The sequence below is a fragment of the Ostrea edulis genome, chromosome 4 (genome assembly GCF_947568905.1).
Source record: "Ostrea edulis chromosome 4, xbOstEdul1.1, whole genome shotgun sequence".
In the NCBI taxonomy this organism is placed as follows: Eukaryota; Metazoa; Mollusca; class Bivalvia; order Ostreida; family Ostreidae; genus Ostrea; species Ostrea edulis.
Window position 1 is genome coordinate 59947548 of NC_079167.1, and position 22402 is coordinate 59969949.

The window sequence follows — 22402 nt, forward strand, 5'->3', positions numbered from 1 at the left end:
AGTTCTCTACGTCTCTGCACACAGAGACACTACCATATGCCACATAACACATACCATTTGGTAATTTACGTCTGCGATTATAACGTGGCCTAAGTACATTGCACAATAAGTGCACACTTATCATCAGAGGTTTCATTTAATAAAAAGCATAGTGTTTCATAAAAGAATTGAATTTGCAAGGTACGAAGTTGGAGTATATAGAAAAAGGAAAGAAAAGTTCAATCAACATTGAAGTAAATGTTATAGATATGTAACTTTTCTACTTTCACTCCAAGAAAAAAACATGATCTCAGACACAACACAATTATGAATGTAGAAAATTTTCTGGAAGGGGGAGGGGGGTTTGGTTTGAACCAATAAGTTGTTGATATTGTGATATGTATTTTGTACTTTTTTATCGTCTGCATGAGGTTTTATACGTTAGATACCAATATTAAAAACACTGTTTAAAAAAGAATTTAGAATGACAAATGAAGATCAAACATTTATTGCTAAGGGATAAGAACTAAATTCACATAGTTTTTATCAAGTTCTCCATCTTTCCCCCTTGAAACTAAATTTGATGACTGTTGAAAATAATAATAATTAATATCGGATGACATAAATTTTCAGGAGTTTTTAACCCCCCTCCCTCTTCTTAACTGTATGTATTGGAATTTAAATTTTTTTTTTATCTGACAGTGATCATTTGATCTCTCCTCTAAAAGAGTTAAACATTGACAGTCTATGCGAAAGTTTATTGGACCACACAAGACATTTGGTCCTGTGTAATCAATGCACACACCGGACCGAACCAAATTTTGTCAGACCGAAAAACCTAATGTAAAAAATGAAACACGTGAAAATGCAAAACCAAGGAAATCTTATTTATTATAATAGTAATACTATACCAGGAATCTCTCCCACATAATACTTTATGCGGTTTAATAACATTCATTTACGTATTTGGATTTGTGTGATATTTTTTACTTATAACAAACATTTAAATGACTCCGCGTCAAAATAATAAACCTCAAAACCGGACACTGAGACATCGGACATTCCGGTCCGGTGTAAAAAATGATGCATCCGACCTGAGGCACTGCACATCGGACAGGTCCGATGTCTTTTGCATAGACTGCATTGATTCTTCTCGGATGCATTTGAATGAATCTTTTTGTTAGGTAATCAATGTCCAGTTTGATATCAGGGTTGGGTAAATACCTAGTGAAACGGAATAAAATTCAGAAAAATCTACACAAAAGTAATAAAGTACAGGGAAAAATATAAATACCATACTCTGATCTCTCTCTCTTTTATTTTTCCCCAAAATCAAATGGGGTGGTTTGCAACTCCTTTAACTCCCTCTAGATCCACCAATGGAACACATGTGAAACTGAGATTGAGAAGTATGAATTAAATTCGGAGCAAGTTGCTGCACTTCTCTTGCCTTTGTAGAGACAAGAGACATTATGAGCCTACAACCTACAGGCTATGGAAAAAGTATGATTTTTCAGCTGATGCCATTTCTTTCTGATGACCCCATTACCATCTACATGTATATGAAAACTACAATGTAGTTTGCGGGAATTCCCTTTCCCACAATCCTGCAGAGAAGAGTTTGGCTTGCGTGCAAATGAATTCTGGCGAAGGTTTTGGTTTTACTGCTTTAGTGTATATATGATATGTTATTATGATTTATTGACCAATGCATTATGGACCCACAATAACATAAATTGATTGTATCTTGCTTAAATGTTTCTCTCTCGAGAATTTTTCACTCAAATGGAGACGTCACCAAGACCGGTGAAGGGCTTCAAATTTAGGCCCATGCTCGGCGCTTACAGCCATTGAGCACTGAGGGTTCTTTAGTGTGCCACACCTACTGTGACACAGGACATCAGTTTTTAAGGTCATCTCCGAGGACCCATGACATTCACACCTGATACCGAATGTTTGGCAATAGAACTGTCACTACCTGTTTTAACAACTTAATAGGTCTGTCGCTGCCGGGATTCGAACCCTGGCCTTCCACATGCGGGGCGAACGCTCTAACCTCTAGGCCAATGCGGCGGTCGAATAACATAAAAAGATAATTAATGATTAGAGACATATACAAAGCACATAAAAAGATCATTAATCATTAGAGACATATACAAAGCATATACATGTATATAACATACATGTATAACAAAGTTTTGTTCACATGCTACAATTCAGAATGATTAAGTCGAGGGAAAGCAACAAGAAAAGGAGACCAGAATATGACTAGATGTAGTGCAATACATGTACCATTCCCATATAGCATATTATACATATATGTAATAATTCTATTAATATCATAGATTTGCTTGTAGCAAAAAATTCTGTTAAGGTAGATGTTTTGAAAATGGATGGCAATGTAAATTGTTGCCATGGTAACCATCAAAATCTAAAATTTTTGTATTTACATGAAAATATTATCAGACCTGGAGGTTATAAAACTTTCTTGAGCACATTTTCATACTCAAACTTAAACTCCGTGCTCTATATCATACTCATACTCAAAAGTGAAGGATATAAAACTTTTATAAAATCATTCTCAAACTCAAATGGAGTAATTGCTCAAGATTTTTCAAGAATGTTTTGAAGATTGCTTATAGAGTTATACACAAAAAACCATGACTGAGTATGAGTACGGTAAAAGTTTTATAACCTCCAGGCCAGATTCACAATTTATTTTGTAAAGAATTCTCTAAATACCTTTGAATTGATATGAAAATGTAAAGAATCCTGAATCAGAATGACAGGTGATTGAAACATAATGGAGGTAGCAAACGGTGAAACCCCAACAAAAACACTTCAGGTAGAAAACACTGTTTTGAAATAAGAAAGTTTTTCAAGAAAATGGAAGGAAAATAAGCAGACAGGCTTTAGGACAAAGAGTGTGGTATGGTTTGTTCATAGTGCACGTGATGATGGGGAAACAAAGTCAAATTTTGTAGTTTTACTTGCTGTAATTCTAAAATTGCTGCATCATATTTTGAGCATCTGAAAATAAGGTTATTGAGCTAATTTGCCACCCTTGTCTGTGGCCACGATTTGCCCGCTGTTCAACTTTAATAGGAAGCTTTGTTTTGAATTCCAACTTTTTCTTGTTTTTCTAAAGTATGATTTCTTTTTGACCTCTTTTACCTCTCAAGGTTAGACATGGACCAATCACAGTGAGGGTTAGTGATATGTCATACAGTTTCGAAACTTTCAAACTTTGAATTATCATATTGATATCAGAAAAACTGAGAATATTGAAATTAATATAACCTTCAAAACCAATCAGGCTTGACTGGTTTTTATGGAATGTTGTATACACTTCGGTTGCCCTGATTAAGGTGTTTCGTCTATTGGGATCAATTCCCAGTTGTGGCTGATTTTGAGGGAGTTTGAGAGAGGGCTTTCCTAAAGGAATGGGAATGGATTATTACAGACGGGCATTGTATGGCTGAAAACAAATATGAACAACTGATATGCAGTCAATTCAATTCTTGAGAGATTGTATTTTAAATGTATAAGATGTGGACATGTTCTCCTGAAATTTAGTTGTCAATTTCACAGGTTTTGTTTTGCTCCTGTATGCAAACACATTTTTGTTATGCAATATCTGTGTACGTAAATCTGTAAAACATTCTCTATAAATCTATGTAGATGTACGTGTATTGTTATCAAACACATACTTGTATTTGTTAATGCCTCTGGATTTCTTGGCCCTATTTTTGCAGTTCAGATTGTAAACAGACTCTTTTCTTTTTAACCAGATCTTGACTTGAAGAACATAATTGATAAACTGGCTCAGTTTGTTGCTAGAAATGGACCAGAATTTGAACACATGACAAAGCAAAAGCAGAAAGACAATCCCAAATTTTCTTTTCTCTTTGGTGGAGAATATTTCAATTATTATCAGTATAAAGTGACTTCAGAGCAAGCAGGTAAGCTTGAATTCTACTTTATAAAATAATGCAAATAGTCTTATTAACTTATGCTTAACTGGAGTTCCTATTTAATAAGTTCTTGCAAAACGACAATCTTTCAGTGGCTAAAAAACAACAGCAACAGTTAGTGCAACAACAACAAATGGTGCAGCAAGTGATGACACAACAGACACTTCAGACAGTCACGGTACCATGGCAACAACCTCAGCAGGGCCCCAGTCAACAGATTCAGAATGTTCAGCAACAGATTGCACAGCACCAAGTGATGATGGAGCAACAAATACAACAAAGTGATCAGAACCTTGCAGCGCAGTACCAGAGTCTCATACAGCAACAACAGGTTAGACCAGCCTTTAATTCCTTCCATATGGATTACTGGTAAATTGCATGTTGAATAGCATCAAGTTACCTTCTATTATTTATACTATGTTGTTTTGGGACATTAGAATCCGATGGAATAGTGATAAACAATTCATAAGATATCAAGTGAAGTAAAGTGTGGTGCCAAAGAATTGCAATGGATGGATCTATGTCCAATTTTGTATATGAGAGATTAACACAGTTACTATTGTGAGCAACATTTTTAAATTAATTTGATTAGCTCCCCGGAACAAATGTTCAGAGAGCCATTGTCATGAGCCCAGTGTTGGTGTCACACTTTAGTGGATATTAAAACTGGACCAAGGAGGGCAGAGCTTTAATATTTCACATAGATATTTCCTATGGTACTAAGACTTTTGAACTAAGTAATGACCTTTGACTTTGACCTACATTTGAGAATCGTTAACCATGGCTATATCGTTTGAACCAAAGGGAGTAGGTTAAGAGAGTCACTCTTCTTAGTGAGCAACATTGTCTTCTAACAACTCTTGCTTCTAAGTCAATACATCCATTTTGATGCCTCTGTAACTGTAGATTCGGTTTTTGATCTATCCATGTCTGTGTCTGTTCACAAAAACTTTAACCTTGGTTATAATGTTTGAATGGGTGGTGATTGGGCTTTCATATTTCACATTTGTATTCCTTGTGACAAGACCTTTCCTTGGTACCAAACAAAAATTTTGACCTTGTGACCTTTACCTTGGGGTTTGACCTTTTGAAAAACTTTGAACCTTAACTATAACTTTTCAATGGTTGATGGTAGGGCTTTCATAGTTAGTAGCAAATTTTTGACCTCATGACTTTGACAGTAAAGTTTGACTTTACTTTGAAAATCTTGAACCTTGGCCCTAACTCTTGATTGGTTAGTGATAGGGCTTTCATATTTCCTATGTGTTTTGCTTGTGACAAGACCTTTCTTTTCTTACCAAAATGTTTGACCTCATGACCTTGACCTTGGAGTTTGGTGTTGTTGGGACATCAGTGTTTCACAAACACATCTTGTTTAAAATTTGAATTTGACTATTATCTAAAGTACCAGGGATGTTCATGTAACGTTCATTTGAATAAGATTTTTAGAAATCTTCAATGAATGCTAATTAATTCTTTTGATGAGAACTTTAAGGATGTTTGACAATTCTGAAAGACAGCAGATAATTAATTAATGATTTGAGAGAACAACAATTTGACATACCAGATTTATTTACATTTTATGATAATGACGGGCGCAATACTTGTGGGTGGATATTGACGGCATGCGACCAGTTAATACCAGAACATAAACAAAATATGATACCAAATGTCCGTAATTGATATGTAGTATCTCATGTCATTGTAGAAAACCACGATCTAAATAATAAACTGTTCAGTGTTGGTCAATAAAACATACATTTCCAATGTCATTGCTGTGCATTTGGTTTGCACATGGCAGCACTTTACCAAAAATGGGAGTTGCTAGTTTAGATATTGCTCCATAAAGCTGTACATCACTGTTTTTTATTAGTGTTGTTTTGTAGACAATGAAGCATTATATACATGTTCAATCAGCAAGCTTCACTGTATGTATTAATGAATATCTTGAAATGGTTCATGTTGGGAATATGCATTCATATAACTTAATAGGTACATTAAAACTGCATAGCCAATTTGTTATTCAATCCACAAATAGGAAGAGGAGCTTCAGTGGTGGCATGCGTACCATGCACAAGCATGGTGTAAAAATATTGTCATATATGTTTCATAAAATTGTTATTTATTAATCTTGAAAACATATTATAATGATAAATGATGACATACGACACAGCTCTTAATGAGATAATTAAATTAGCAAATTAGCTAATTACTAAATAACTACATGTATAGTATACATTGCTGGAAAGATAGGAAAATAAATGTGAGACAGTGATTTGCCATTCTTGTAGTTTTATTTTATGCTCAAACTCTCGCACAGCCATATGTAAGTTAGATTAGTTGGTTCTGTTTTTCCATTTGAAGGCTGCAGACTTTCTTAAATGATGCAAAGAAAGGGATGTGTTTGAAAAAAATCATAGTGATCATTAAAACTCTCAGGCACCCTTTCTATTAAAGCTGAGCATGAATTAATTCTGAAATAAATTTACTTGAAAATGATACTCAGGCTCAGCATGCTCAGTTGCCATAATGGTCTAAACTTCAACATGCTGGAATCTCCTAGCAGAAATTTTTGCTTGTAAGACTTTCTTTTAGTTCACCGGAGTTGAAAGCTCAAATGAGCTTTTTTTTTTTTTTAAATGAAAAAGAATTATTTCATGATTTTACAATTTTAAACAGGGTAGGCTGAAAAATTTATAAAATTTTACCATTTCAAGCATGTTTGCAATATTTTTCACACTAATTTTAAAAGCTACTGGATGCTCTATTGATTTAGGAAGAATCAATAATATTTTTGGATATTGAGAATTACTATGTTGAATTCTTCCATGAATCAAAAGATATTTTTCAATAACTGTAACTTTTTTAGCAATCATTTTAGTTCACCTGAGCTGTACCTCAGTTAGCTTTTCTGATTATCTGTTGTCTGGCATCCATCTACCTGTATGTCCGTATATGCATAAACTTTACACATTTTCAACTTCTCCAGAACCACAGAACCAATTTCAACCAAACTTGCCATAAAGCATCCATGGGTAAAGGGGATTCAACATTATTTGATGAGAAGGAATTGGCATCATGCAGGGTTTAAAAAGTGATTGATTAAATGATGAAAACCTCTATTTACCTACTCATTAAAAAATTTGTTCATGACTTAACTTTAATTATTTTATCTCCTTGAGAAATTTTGGCACCGTTTTGGGAATTTTTGATGCAAGGAGAAATTGCCTGAATTAGGTATTAATTTTTATGTATGAAAAGTAATGGTTTTGCAGTCCATAGAATTTAATGGAGTTGTGAGAGCTATGAGTATTTTACAGCAATATTAAGAATGTCTTCACTTGACTTCTACTATGTACCACATCTATGATACAAAACTCCTCCTGGGTCCCACTTTTTTTTAAAGGATTTTTTTTTACACTATCATTTGGCTGCAGAAAAGCTATATATGTTATGAATATCCTTATATGATGTACTGATAGAAAACTTTGTTTATTGTTAAACATTGGCCTTTGTTAAAGTGAAGATTTGAAATCACTTATAATTGGAATTTGATGGTTAATAAACATATAAATATGCCAATACTGTGTATTTGAAGGCATTGTCCTTTCACAATTTTACACCCTGTAGCTGCACCAAATGACTCAGACATATTAGGGCAATTCTAGAACAATTATCCTTCTCAATATCCCTATCACATCCTCCTGATCCTCTTGGAGGAGATTTTGTAAGATTTATCTGCATGTCCCTGGTGAAAGACCATGTTTATTGGAGACCACCAGTGCAGAGTGCTGTGATAAATACCCATCACTAAAGGTCTTTGTCCGAATGGGTATCTGGTTGAATTAAGCTCATTGGAGTACATTCTGGCAAAAAAAAGTATTGAAAAAAATTTGTTTACTTCTTGATGGGTTCATACATTATGATATCTTCTGATGAGTTTTAGTCGTCTCAACGTAAAGGAGATTTCATTGTATTAATGTTTTCTTGCCACACTGTCCTTCATAAAATCAAAGTATAGACTCCAGGGAGGGAAAAATTACTCGTACGGACATGATGCCTATTACTGAGAGTTGTTCTATTGTCTAATCATTTCTCTAATTTTTGTTGACCAATTGTAATTGACTTCAAACAGTTTTTAATTATACTTTTTGTAGTGCCATTTAATACATATTTTTTATTGTATGAAGTTGAATTGGAGGGAAACCATACTTGCAATTGTCCGTTAAACTGAAAATAGATTTATTAAAACAGTAAATTTCTCTTTTTCTGAACAGATCCAGATAGAAGAGGCCATAATAAATTCTCGAAATGAGCAGTTGGAGAATCTTTGTGCTGAATGCGATGTCAAAATGGAGGATTTACATGGCACAGTCCAGCCAATCATCGACTCTTGCACTAAGGATGCAATTCTGGTAAAGTGCCACTCACTTTTTATTCTACAGGAATATTGATAATGTATCTTGTCTACTCCACATGGTATTTATCGCTTGTTAGGTTGCTTGCACTTTCTATTATGAAACCAAGTTCAAATCTTTGTCATTGGATCTCAGAGGTAACTATTGCAGGTTAACATGCATGATTAAAGTGGTGATTGTGTGCACATGCTCAGAAGCAATACTTATTTTTGGACCATTCATTAAAACCTTATTTTTGATAGACATCATATATACATAAATGATGATATGCTGAGTCAGCAAATTAAATGGATTATTGAATTATGTATAATTCAGAGATCTTTGCTGTCTTTTACTCCTCACAACCCCCCCCCCCCCCCCCAACAACAACAGCCCAGAATCCTTTTAACTATGGTTGGGCATCTCATCATAGTATTGACATTTTTACTTTAGATTTTAATCATGTATATTAAGATTTACTGTGTAGATATGATTAGTGGTTTTTCTGCATTTTAATCTTAGTTCTCGTTTTTTTGTTGTTTTTTTTTTTTTTTTTTTTGGCAATATTCAAACCATATAAACAAGTATAATGATAATAAACTCACAAATCATATATCTTAAATATTGATAATGCCCATCCATCCATTTAGAGTCCTGTCATCTGATTTTTACTTCCGGGAGTAGTGTAGGTATACCCATTACAGAACCATCACAGAGCCATCGGTGTCCGACATAAAGCCATTAGTGTTGACAACAGACAATGTCATAAATTCACTTCTACTTTTGTCAACAAGGCCATAAAGGCAAAACCTAAGGTTTCCTAGCTTTACATGGAAGAGGTCATGAAAGAGGAGAAGGTCATTGATGACCAAATATTACTGTGTTTTTATGACCACTAGAAAAATTTACTCCCACTGACCGATAAAATAGTGGTGCAGATTGGCATGAGAATAAAAACATATGATGGATTAACATGACTCCAACCAAGTGGGTTTTTTTTCCTTGGGGAAGAGATTTTGTTTTGTTTTTCTTTTCATAGCAAATGATAAGGAGCTTATAAGTGTACTAAGGTGTTTTGAAGACCCTCCTATTGTTACACAGGGACACCTGACGTGTCGCCATATATTTCTCTGGACTTTTTATTCCCTTTAAGTGTCATAAAATTTTATACAGTAAAACATTGTTACAACAAAAACGGTTTATATTGAATTCATGCTTACAGCAAAGTGATTTTCATTCCTTGTAGTTTTAGAACACATCATGAACTCATTAGATATAACAAATTATGTTTATAACAAATCAGAATTTATTGATCCCTAGGAGTTTGCCATAAGTGTATTTTTCTGTTTATTGACTTCCCTTGAATCAGGATAAATCATTTGGAGGTCAAAGGTCAAGTATATAAGGCCCTGAATTATGAATTATCAATACTGTTTCCAGTGTGTAAACTTAATTCCTTGTACACCCAATCTTGAAATTTCTCGCTCAAATTCTTATTGAAATGAAGATCAGATAAATGGATTTTGGGGTTTAGAGGTCAAAATTCAAGTTTCATGTCCCTCTATATGAAGTGGAGAATGTAGTCTACAGATGCTCTTGGTTTTGTGGTCCAAAGATCCTAGAACCTTACCACAGAAATATGGTTAAACTTCAATTCCCTTTGCTCCAGTACACCCAAAGAGTCAAGAACAGATTCAGTGGATTAGATTATGCGCCACTGGCAAAGGAATCTAATAAAGGCAACTGGACTCTCCATGAAATTCATAAGAGTCTGGGTGTAATAGTGAGACATTGAGATGTTTCACCTGGGTCTGCCGAGACTGTCTGAAATCTTCACTATTTCATCATCATTATGATTGTGAAAACCAGGATAAGGATTGACATGATAAAGGAATTGACAGATTTTTGTCTACGAGACCTCTTAAACAAAGCAAGCTGTCTGAGTTATGTGCACACTGAGAGCAAATCTGACAGAAAAAGACACAAGAAAGAAAAAAACAACAATACCAAAATATACAGCTGTGTTACAACAGCAGTAAGACAGAAAGGGAAAACTGAATCTTGTACTGGAATGCCTTCATTATTTTTTGTATTTTCAGAATGGAAAAAGTTGGATATTTCAGCATTGTACCTCCACAGAAAAACATTGTGACCTTGTTGCGAAATATTTGCAAAAAAGGTTGGTACAAGCCAATGTTGGGCCCAATAGGTAGGTGTCCCCCAAAACCTGTAGTCATCTTTAGTGTTGTGACTAACATCTTCATCCACATGACATAACTCCATAACTGAGGGTAGTAATTATTTTCTTGAGTATTTTTTTTTTTTTTATGATTATTGAAACATGTAGTATTTGCAGTCTTTTATAATTTCTTTTTATCATTTTAAAAATTTCTTAAACATATTAAAATATATTTAGTACAAGTATGTGTCAATATTGTCAATGATATTTAGATTTTATTTAACATGATATATTGACCTAAATCTTGTTTATTTAACAATCTTTTTGGTGTTAGATACAAGCACAACACTGGCTTGGCTTTGTGTAATTCTCTTGTCAATGCTTAACCTAATTTTAATATGAATTTGGTTTATGTCATGTTGATTGCAAGAGCTGTTTTGTGCACTTTTTTAAATTATGCATGAAAAATATACTTTATTGGTACATGTAGTGGAACTGGCATGTTAAGTAAAATTTCTCAGCTATGATTGCAATACACTGATCTTCACTGCACACTAATTTTGAAAAGCATAATCATATATTGCATATATTCTTGGAAAAAAAAATGTCTGCAGTAGGTTCTTTTATGCTTGCCATACATGTCTCTTTATAGCAAGTTTTTGGTTCACTTTTTTGACCTGAGTGAAAGTGGACAAAACACTTGCTTTAGTTTTGGTGTTGCCAGATGCTAATGTGTGTAAAACTTAAACTCTCTCCTCTGTTCAAGTTTTAAACTTGAAAATGAAATTATTTCATGTAAATACTGAAAACAATATTGTAAATTGTGTTTGTAAAACCAAGAAAAAAATAAAAATTAAGACGAAGAAAAAAGTACAGTGCAAAAACATTAAATGTGAAGCAAACTTCTGGCACACTACTTATTTATTAACGTTATAATGGTGTTTCTTTATTACCTATGATGCATTATCATAAGAGATATGTCCTAAATGTGTCAGTTGTCTAATTTAAGCCATTTATCTTTTTTCATATTTCCCTGTGGTGTTTTTTTTTTTCTCGAGTTGAAACTTGGTGGTACTAAGGACATACTTTTTTGTCACAATGATTCAGGAGTTGGTGCTTTGTTTTGTACACAATCTATGAAAATTGTTACATTTAGAGCCACAGTTATTTTAAAAGCTATTATATGTATTTTACCTTCAAATACACTGTAGAAAATACAACAATTCTTTCTAGTTCTTTGTTAAATGAGATAGCTTTTTGATTTTGTGAAATGAATAAATTTTACTTCGTTACTTTATGTATTTTATTTAACTTCTGATGAAATTCTTATATTTTGAGTTGTTGTGTATGTCTTTTATGCAGGATCACATCCAAGGATGCCATCTTTGAGTTACGATTACACCTGATTTATCTAATGAATGATCTTCTACATCACTGGTAAGTTCTACCCTTCACCAAGTCAACACTGGTTCTCTCCCCTTACTCAAATTTTATGTGGTCCAGAACAGACATCTTTATGATTTTAGATCTTACATTTTCAGTAACTGCACTGTGTTGATTCAGACAATATGTACAACAAATATCTGTATTCTGTTATGACCTCTTGGAAGAGAACCTTTGAATTTGTCCAATTGTCATCAAACTTTATTGGTAGGTTATGAGATGACCCCTACTAATTTTAAGGTCAAAGGAGGGGCTTTTGCATGCATACAGCGGTTGTTGTCAAACTCATAACAACATTTTACTAATAGTCATCCAACTTTATTGGCAAATTAATCACCACAAGTAGATGAACCCTATTGGTTTTCAGGTCAAAAGGTCACCATGTTTTCTAAACTTTGAACTTAAATCTGAGGGAAAGAGGTATATATGTTTTACAAGCTTGACTTTTTTCAAGTTTATAAATTGTAAAAGGTCAAGGTCACTGATAGAGATTCTGATATTCATGTGGACAGGATTTAGAGTGTATTTCTTATCCACTTGCAATGATCAAGTTGAGAGGAGATGCCTCATGTTGAAATTGAGGTAAAGGTTCTACATGGACAATCCCTGCTATCATTCTTATGCATGTATTTATAACTGTGACAGTATGCACTAAGTATTTATGACTTTTCATATTTATTTTGCAGCATAAGAAAAAATGCAGGTGACTTAAGAACAAGCTTGGAGAAAGTTGTGATTCCAATATTCTGCACAGCCAGTACTGGGATTGAGGATGACAAGAGACACAAACTTAATAAGGTAACCAAAGTTTTCAGCTCCCCCCCCCCCCCCCAAAAAAAAAACAACAACACCCCAACCCAGTACAGTTGAGATATCGGCAGTGAATAAAGAAATCTGGTGACTAAAGTATAGGTTTTTTCCACCAAATTATAATTATGTCAGTTGATATATGTAGCTCCATATTTCAAATTTTTTGCAAATGCAGGTTGAGGGAGGAGAGATTAAAAGTACTCAATATTTTTGTCACCAAATATAACCCATACATATGCCATATGAAATTAATTCACCCTTCTTTGATGTTGATCATTATGTACAAAAATATGCAATCTCCAAAGTATAATTACAAGAACTCCTACTGTTAACATTCCAAGAACATCAGTAATATAATCATTTCAAAACTCGAACTGAGAAACTCATGAGAGTATTCAGTTTGATTTCATAGGTGGACTCCTTGCAGTGATAGATGAGCACACTGTGTTATAAAACATGTAAAATACCAGCGATTTGAAGGACGCTGTAGTCTATTTGTAATCAACAAATATGATGATTAGCCTAATGCTTCCTTCCTAATATGTCATGTCTGGATGATAGGGTGTTATATCACCAGATGAGTAGTAAGCAGCAAGCATCACTAAAAGTGGAGCCAGTAGAAATATGGCAGGCTGCCAATAATTTTGTGGTGGTCACCACACAATAAGTGGCAACCTCCAAATAAATATATCCTAGCTGCTAGTTTCGTAATTGGCAGATAAATATGTGGCAGTCAGATTAAATATTTTACTGAAGTGGCACCAAGGGGGCTTCATAATTCTAAGTTAATACAAATGAGATACTTAGGAGACATTTAGATTGGCTCTGTAGAACACATAGCAACATAAGTACTGAATGCAATCTGCAGTTCGTTGGTGTAGCATAGATTATTGGTCTGCCAGCTACAGATTTAGGTGATGTTAGGTAAAACAGAATCTGTTTGCACTTTTCTTTGTAGGTAGTTAAATCTGCTACTTAAAATTTTTAAGAAGAAAACAACCTGCCCAGAGCAAAAATGCTGCATCAGATTAAGTACATATGCAAATTTGGGTGGTTACTTTTTAAATGACATTTAATATGTTTAAGAATTCTGTTTGTTTTACATAAGTTTTAATATATGAAAATGATATTAATGGATTCCAGGAGATCTGTAGATTTTATAAGGTGAATGTTAAACCTTGTTATTGGAAGATCCTAGTACAAGTTTGATGAATGTAGAGAGAGCATTCTCTTTTCTGTGTATGGTGACATAGGTCTGTCAAAGGCAGCAATGATGAGCCATTACATAACGGCAAAGTTCAACTCTGGCGTCACAGAGACAAAATTGGATTTGCTTTATGAAATATTAATATAGTCAACATCACATGAGATTATAGAACAAAGACGTCTTTGAGGTTTAAGTGTATTTCTAGAAAACTTGATAAATTGTTTTTGAGACTTTTTTATATTATTTATCTAAATAATTTTCTCTAATATTTTATGCATGCAGTGATATAAAATGCATTAATGAAATACTTTATGCTGTCCACCCATTAAATTACTTTATATTATAATTTGAAAAATACGATTTTACCTGTTCAATGTTAGCACAGGTAAAACTGACAGTTAACAAGTACAGTTTGATGACCACATGCAAATTTTAGCATAACGACATTAGTCCGTTGTAGGAACCAGTTACACTATTTCTGCTATCTTTAATATTCTTAATTACATTATTTTTCTGTATGTCTGAAGTATTTACTAAATCAATCGGAAATCCGGAATCTGAAATTCGGAAATGAATCAAGACCGACTTTTGATAATTAAAGATTTGATAATGAAAATTATACATATGTATTATTCATTTAATTAATAATTGTCTAGGTTGTATTATGGGGTTAGGAAGACATTTGGCAGCATGAGGTAATCTTTATAGTCAGTGATGCTGATAATGCAGAAATTACCCCCATTGTTTTCATATCCCATACAAACAACTTAAACATTTATAGCTTATGTCTATATTTTGTGGTAAAATGTTTATATATACAAGTATAGGATCTTATGTCAAAAAGTTGAAAAGTGATTCTTTTAGATAAGAAAACAATGAAACAGCAAGATTATGTTACAGACATAACATTGGTAAATATTATGGTATAAATACATAGAAATTTGGAATTGTTGATTTGATATTATTCTCTTGCATATACATGTACTATTAGCTCACCTAAGATTCAAGCGAGCATCTTGTCCAACATCTGTCTTTCTGGCATCTGTAAATTTTTCGCATTTTCATTTTCTTCTTGAGAATCATCAGGCTAATTTCACCTAAACTTGTCACAAAGCATCTTCAAGGTTAACAAATGAAGTGGCATACCCCATTCCAAGGGTAGATAACTAAGATAGTGAAAATTGCGTGTGAGGTTTAAAAAAACTTCTTGAGTATCATTGAACCAGAAAGCCAAAATCTCTATGAAAGCCTCTTTATAAATGAAAATTCAGGTTTGTTCAAACTATAAACCCCGGATTAAGGATGGGGCTTTTAAGTTTAGGAATATATTGTCTTCTTTGTTTTACCCCACCGTGGTGGCCTAGAGGTTAGAGCTTTCGCCCCGCATGCGGAAGGCCTGGGTTCGAATCCCGGCCACGACATACCTAAGTTGTTAAAAGAGGTAGTGACAGTTCTATTGCCAAACGCTCAGCATCAGGTGTGAATGTCACAGGTCCTCAGAGATGACCTTAAAAACGGATGCCCCATGTCACAGTAGGTGTGGCACGCTAAAGAACCCTCACTGCTCAAAGTCCGTTAAGTGCTGAGCAAAGACCTAAATTTGAAGCCCTTCACCGGTCTTGGTGACGTCTCCATATGAGTGAAAAATTCTCGAGAGAGATGTTAAGCAAGATACAATCAATCAATCACTCATATGAAGATAACACTATCTGTAGATGAATTGTTATAAATTTATACCTATTCATGCTGCTCAGGTAGTAGCAGAAAGGGTTATTTATCATGCTATTGCCTATGTTGTTGGACCTTGGTCTTTAAGATTTCATTGGAAAGACCCAAAACTCTTGCTTTTAAATGCTGAGCGTTTGTTGAAGAATCGGTCACTAACTATTTTAAAGTTTTAGGTTTGATGTGACCAAGATAGAACACTCTAACCACTGAGTCACTGGAACTGGTTCCTGAGAAATCAATCAGGGAATTCTATTGCAGAACCTCGGGCCCTGTTTTACAAAACAACTTACAACAAAGTCGCAAGTCTTGAATTGTATTACACAGTTATTACTTTGAGTAAATGAAGTTAAACTTTTCTGAGCCTTAATTTTCAACATTCTTTTTTAAAAAGTATTTTGCACTTGGAGCGAAGGATCTTACAATAAACTGGAAAATTCCAGTATGTAAAGTTGTTCGTAAGTTCTTTTGTAAAATGGCCCCTTAATTGGAATACAGTATGGCCTAGTGATATGCAGGCAGCCTCTTGTATTTGCACTTACTATGACCATCCCCCCTCCCAGGTTCAGGGTGGGGGGATCATGATTATGATTTCATTATATGTTACGTGAGCAAATGCAACTGCCTAAGGTGAGCTATCTGGCCCACTTTTGTTTATTCAATGCCAGTTTGACTAATGCTCAGGTTTTTGGATGTTTCGGGGTATCTTGTTCTGGAAATGTAGTCGTTTGATACAGTAAAACATTCATAAGCTGTGGTTAAACTTTCACTGTTCTGTTGTTTCTAATTTTAGCTGTTAAACCTCTGGGAGCAGAACAAGTACTTCTCTCCGGAAACCATTGAGGTAGGTTCAGAAACAGCCACTGTACTATTCCTCTCGTAAATCAAGCTGCACAATCTCTACCTGTATATCAGTTAAATGGATCACATTGGGAAAACCACAAATATTTGAAAATTGATGTATCCTCTTCAAAATGGTGTGAAAAGGCAGTGAAATATAAATTGGTCTTTTATGCATTATGCATGAAACAACACTTGTAAATGATCTTACAAGTGAAGGTTACGAAGGAATCTATTGATCACATGTCTCCCCTACGTCGAATGTGGCTTCCGATTTATGAAATTTCAAATTTTCTTGAAATATTGCTTCTAATAAAATGTCAATTTGGATTGACATATGCAGTAAAAAATTAGAATTTGAAAGTGATATATATGAATAAAGATAAAGAAATTAATATGGTGTAAGATCAGCTATACAACATTATAAACGAAAGTATTAAAATTTGCAATTCACCACTTTAGAATTTTGATAATGACAGAATATATATTTTCACTAAAATGTTGCTTTTGACTAATTCATTAAGTCATGTGGCAGTCTAATAATAATGATAATTTATCATTTGTTTTCCAAAAAAGGATGTTATTGTAGACATCCTGTAGTTGAAGTGATAGGCATTTGCCATGGCTGAAGTATGCTCATGTACCTTTTGTTCTAATTTGGTTGTGGTGGACGGTAGTACTATAAATAGTAGACCAAATGACTTAGGACAAAGTCTAAGGTTATCTGTAGATCTCAGCACATTTTTGTTTGTAAGTGGATGACCGAGAGAGCTTTTAATGTCAGTCTATGAAAAATCCACCATTATACTTCAGATGTTATCTGAATTGCAGTATGTCCGCAAACCATATGAATTATCATTATCATATGAATTATCATTATCATATGAATTATCATTATTATATGAATTATATGGAGGAGGAGGGGGATGAAGTGCAATTTTAAGCTTAATTTTTTCATAAAGTATGTGATAAAAGCTAAAATAATGCATGCATTTTGTCTTGTAGAAAGTGTGAAATAAATGAATACACTTGAATTTCTTCTGTTTCAACAATAATGAGAGATAAATGTGTAGCTTAATTGTTTGTGTTATAAGGGTATGATACTGAAGTCGAATGAGTAGAATTTCTTCCATGCTGCCATTATTGATTATCCCCTATTGTAATTTAACTTATTTCTATAAGGTTTTTAAGTCAAGTTGAAAGGTGATCGTGAAAATAAACTAAACATATAGGTATATCTGACAAAATATTTGTAAATGTAAGTATTGAAAAGTAGAATATAAATCATTTAAAGATCGGGGAAGAAAAACCCAACTGATTTGCAGAGCTTGATGAAACATGATGAACAATCAAGATCTAAAAGTACAATAAGTTGGAAGACATGTTCTGCTCGAAAACATTTGTAGAAATAACAGCCAATATGTTATATAATTCATTTAAAAAGATAGGGAGTCTATTTATAGTGTAGAAAAAAGCAGAAGAATTTGCTTTATATGTAGATGGATTGTTCAGCTTTGATATATCATACATGGAAGGAAAATCCAGACATTTTACATGAGAATTTGACAAACTGGTAGATAAAGCTGAATGATGTAACAGATATTAATCACTTAGTCAGAATTACCATTATTCTATTTCAAGCTTTACAGGGCTAACTGAATTCTTAGGGGAATTCACAAATGAAATCAAGATATTTTCAAGTTTTCTTTTCAAAATAGGTGTAACATTTTAATAGAAAAATGTGATTTACACAATAAATGTAGAAAGAACATTCATAGATTTGTTCACAGACGATAATAGTGGTTCACCTTTGGAGATAAAATGTCAAAATTTTTCTGCATGGTTGTTTTTATAAAGATAAAATTGTAATTTCTTGCAAATTGATTTGAAAAATTAATTAAATTCCATGTTACTGTCCTTGTGATGATTTGATGCAAACATGAGTGACAATAAAACTTCAATTAATTTACTGGTTTATCAAATGTTCATGATATTTCAATAGCATGCTTTTGCCTCAGTGGATAATTGGATATTTTTATTTAAAGAATGGTGTAGTGAGATTGTGATTTTCACTATATACTGCCAATGCATATGTTACAGTGATGATGAAATTTGATCCTCTCTGTCAGGTAGCATGAAGATTCCCTGCTTGGTGATTTTCTCCACTTGAAAATGTGTCAACTTAGTCCAATGAATTACACAGAGTTTTATTTACAGAGCTATTGCAATTCAAATGTTTGAAACTGAGACAGAATTTGAACTTGCATATATGAAGCACTGACAGATGCTTTCTTTATGAGAATTACCAAATACCTTCTTCAAGAGATTTTCTTCTCAATCCGTAATAGTTGTTGTGAAACTTTTATGGTATACTAGAATGGAGATTAAATATTCAGAACCATTTTAGTATAACAAATTTATTGTGTGAAAGTGGTCAAAAACATACTGTAGACTGAACACTGAAAAAAAGTTAAGATAATCATATAAAGTTCAGATTTCTGCAGTCTTGCCTTTTCAGATTTATCAGCAGATTTAATTTTTGCAAGCAATCAATTTGTTGAATATTCTAATATCAAAATAGCTTTGCAAACTTGTGCCAGAAAAAAATATTGCAAATAATGTGAAACTATTTGATAGCTACGTGTGTAGTCAAGACAAATGTTTTTGAGGTGTCTGCTTCTGACCTTGTGTGCAGAGATGTTGAGAATTTCTGGACTCCAGTGTAGGGACAGATATGTGTATATGATAAATGTCCCTGATAATAAGAGATAGTATGTAACAGTGAGTTGCACCTGGGTAATGTATCTCAGAGCAAGTGTAATAGGAATTTTTCTTTGACATCCAAAAGTATCTAAATTGACATCAGCTGTGTCTTTTGCAGCAAAATTTTCATTATGATTACAAATTGTATGAGAAAATATGCTTGTAATCTTAATTGAAATTTTTGTAATTGTGCTGTTTAGCTTAATAAGAAAGTGTTTCTTGCAGTGTGACTATATCATACATTCAGACCTACATGTAAACTTTACAACAAAAAAAGAGTCCCGCTTTAAGTAAATGGAAACGAGAGATCAAGATAAAACTGTGTTACGTGGAGTATTAATTGGGAAATCCGCTGGAATTTTATCAACATTATCAGGATTTCCTCTAATATGTCCCATGGTTTGTACCTGGATCAATTTTCCTCATCTCCAGAGGGAGAGGAATGTAGTTCCTGTTTACAAGGATTGAAGCTTGGTGACTGTCACCAAGCCAGCAGAAGACAGACGGGGGATGTCAGACAATGAATTGATGGCGGTGTTAAATATGCCTCGCTCTGACATAGTTATGGACTAGGGGAAAACCCACAGGGGTTTCTTTCAGAATGCAAAAATACAGTTATTTAATTTGATGATTTTTAAAGCATAATATGATGAATTGTTATTCATTAGACTTTCACTAGTTTCAAAGAGCAATATTTTTTCATCAGAAGGGAATATGTAGATACCTTTGAATCATACATTCTTTCAGCAGTGCAATTTTACTCTGTACATTGTGTATTAGAGTAAATAGGACCAAAAACACTCAACTTATCTATCAATGTAAGATTCAGGGAAAGAACAACTCCCTCCATTAGATGGAAAGGTTTCGTGATTCTGAAATGCATGACAAAATACATAATATAGAAAAATAATGATATGGCATCTAATCTTAGATGTTCAAGGTTTTTTCAAGATTAATGACTCTGTTTTCTTAGATATTTTGTAAACAGTATACTTCAAATTCCTACTTTCTGAAAACAGGTCTTGTCAAAAAATTCTATTGTTTGTCTTTGAAAATATTTGTTCTGAAAGTCAGGATGTCATTGAATGTAATCCATCTTGGAATTTAAATTTTGTGTGGTTAGAAATGAGCACTTTTCCAATATGTATTCAGCAATGATGGCATATATTAATCAAGTTTCAAAAATTAAGATTCCTGCATAATTAGCATGTTTTGCAATAGATTAGTTGAATTTAGAACAAGATAGATTGTTTGTTTGTCTGTGCAAGATTTTTGGTTGTGAAATTCTTTCACTTGTTCAGAAGTAGGATTTCTCTCCATATTGGATCTGACATTGACGGTCAGAGGTTATGAAATAGCAAGGACTGACCTATCTCTCTTGATATAGGAGGGTCATGTTATCTCCAGAGAGGAGACAGGGATGCTGGGGTGTGATGAAGGAGAGAAATTTGTAGAAAGTGTGGCTGAAGGATGGAGAGTAGCCAAGAGTATCAAAATTCCAGCCTTGAAAGCTTTTACTACAAGATCTATATTTGACCTTTATAGCCAGTGTCCAGTGTAAGGTCATCATGGGTCAAGGAAAGCGGATTATCGTTTTCCAGTGAATCTGTACTAAAGATGACTTTTTAAACATGAAACCAAGTCCCAATGAACATGTTTATTTTTCTTAAAGTGATTTTAAAATGATTTCTGAATATGTTTCAGCAAATCTTGAAAATTTTAAAGGGATTACAAATTTTATCAGCTCTAATTAATGAAATTAGGTTATGCATATATACATTTGCACATAGCTTTACATTGTTTCCAGAGCAATACCCACCATTTTTCATGTTAAAAAAATATCTATCAAACAAATTGTTTGTTTTTTAGTTTATTCTTGGGTGAACTTGGTTTACGATATTTGTTGATGGATAGAGAGCTAGTTCCTGTCACGATTTCTGTGTTTAATATGCTTTTAGGCGATATAAAGTCTATCTTCATTTTTCAAAATTACTCAACTCTGTGTGCAAATGTTTACCTTGTTATTGTACATTTTTGCCACAGCAATTCTGATTTAGAAATTATGACCACAAACATTACAAATGAAATCTTATTTTTCAATTAGCAATTAGAATTGTCGAAATAGTTAATTTTTCTAAAAGTTACCACCAAAAAAAGAAGAAGAGAGCGCGACAGTGAAAAAGTTAGTAATGAATTAAATTTACATTCACCAGTGCAGATTAGAAACCAAGAATGATTTGATTGAAGGTAACAGATCTTTACTTTTATCCTTCACTGTGATAAATCCCTAATTAAATGTGTCTAACCTTGAAGAAAGTACAGGTTGACTTGATAATGAAAGTTCAATGACATGCAACACGCTGAGCTAGATATCCAAATTAAAACATGCACAATATTATTGTGGCTGATCAAACCAGTCAGTGGTCTGCACCTTTTTCCAAGAATAATTCAATTGTGTAATGGTGTTTTGAAAATTTACTTACACATTTGTGAAAAATTCATTTATAGGTTGTAAGATTTTTGTTCAAGAAGTATCAATAAAGTTTGGTTTCCAGTAATATCTGTTTAAAAATTGTTAATAAGGGTAAATGAATTTTCCATATCAATATTTTATGCTTGATAATATTTTTCTTTATTTGATTTTTACATAAATATATATGTAGAGTCAATATGTGATCAAATTGATCTTAAAGTCCTTTGAGCTTTACAGTGTTTGATTATGTGACCATGCAACCGTACCTTTGTCATATTAATAGATCATTAAAATTGATACCTCATTTCTTAAAAAGCAGTTTGTTTGCCTATGATATTAATTTTAGATTTTGTGTTTTCAATATTATGACCACATATATCTAGAGGTATGTGTATATGTCTGTATATATATATTTTGTATCATTTTCAGATTGATATAAGATATCTAGGAGGAACACGTTCACACACACATTGTGTTGCTTTAAACTGGGGGGGGGGGGGGGGGGGGGGGGGATCAAGAGATCTTGGCAAAAATGATTAGAATTTTTATTTTTTTTTAAAGATAGGTAGGGATTCTAAAGCACCATATAATAATGAAGAAAGGGCCTTTTCT

General features: G+C 33.4%; 1 protein-coding gene and 1 non-coding gene across 5 annotated transcripts in view; both read left to right on the forward strand.

The window, feature by feature from the left end:
- Nucleotides 1–22402, forward strand: part of LOC125672108 (calcium homeostasis endoplasmic reticulum protein-like) — a 58192-nt gene that overhangs the window by 2337 nt on the left and 33453 nt on the right. For 2 of the 4 annotated variants that reach the window (XM_048908217.2, XM_048908218.2), the window contains exons 2-8: nucleotides 3771–3941; nucleotides 4046–4284; nucleotides 8231–8368; nucleotides 10450–10559; nucleotides 11892–11966; nucleotides 12659–12770; nucleotides 16508–16558. In XM_048908217.2, coding sequence (XP_048764174.1) covers nucleotides 3771–3941; nucleotides 4046–4284; nucleotides 8231–8368; nucleotides 10450–10559; nucleotides 11892–11966; nucleotides 12659–12770; nucleotides 16508–16558 — 896 coding nt within the window. The remainder of the gene's footprint in view (nucleotides 1–3770; nucleotides 3942–4045; nucleotides 4285–8230; nucleotides 8369–10449; nucleotides 10560–11891; nucleotides 11967–12658; nucleotides 12771–16507; nucleotides 16559–22402) is intronic. The other 2 variants (XM_048908220.2, XM_056163235.1) reach the window with 1 other exon arrangement.
- Trnaa-cgc (transfer RNA alanine (anticodon CGC)) lies at nucleotides 15339–15410 on the forward strand. Its single transcript has one exon. It is a non-coding gene; the product is annotated as a tRNA-Ala (tRNA).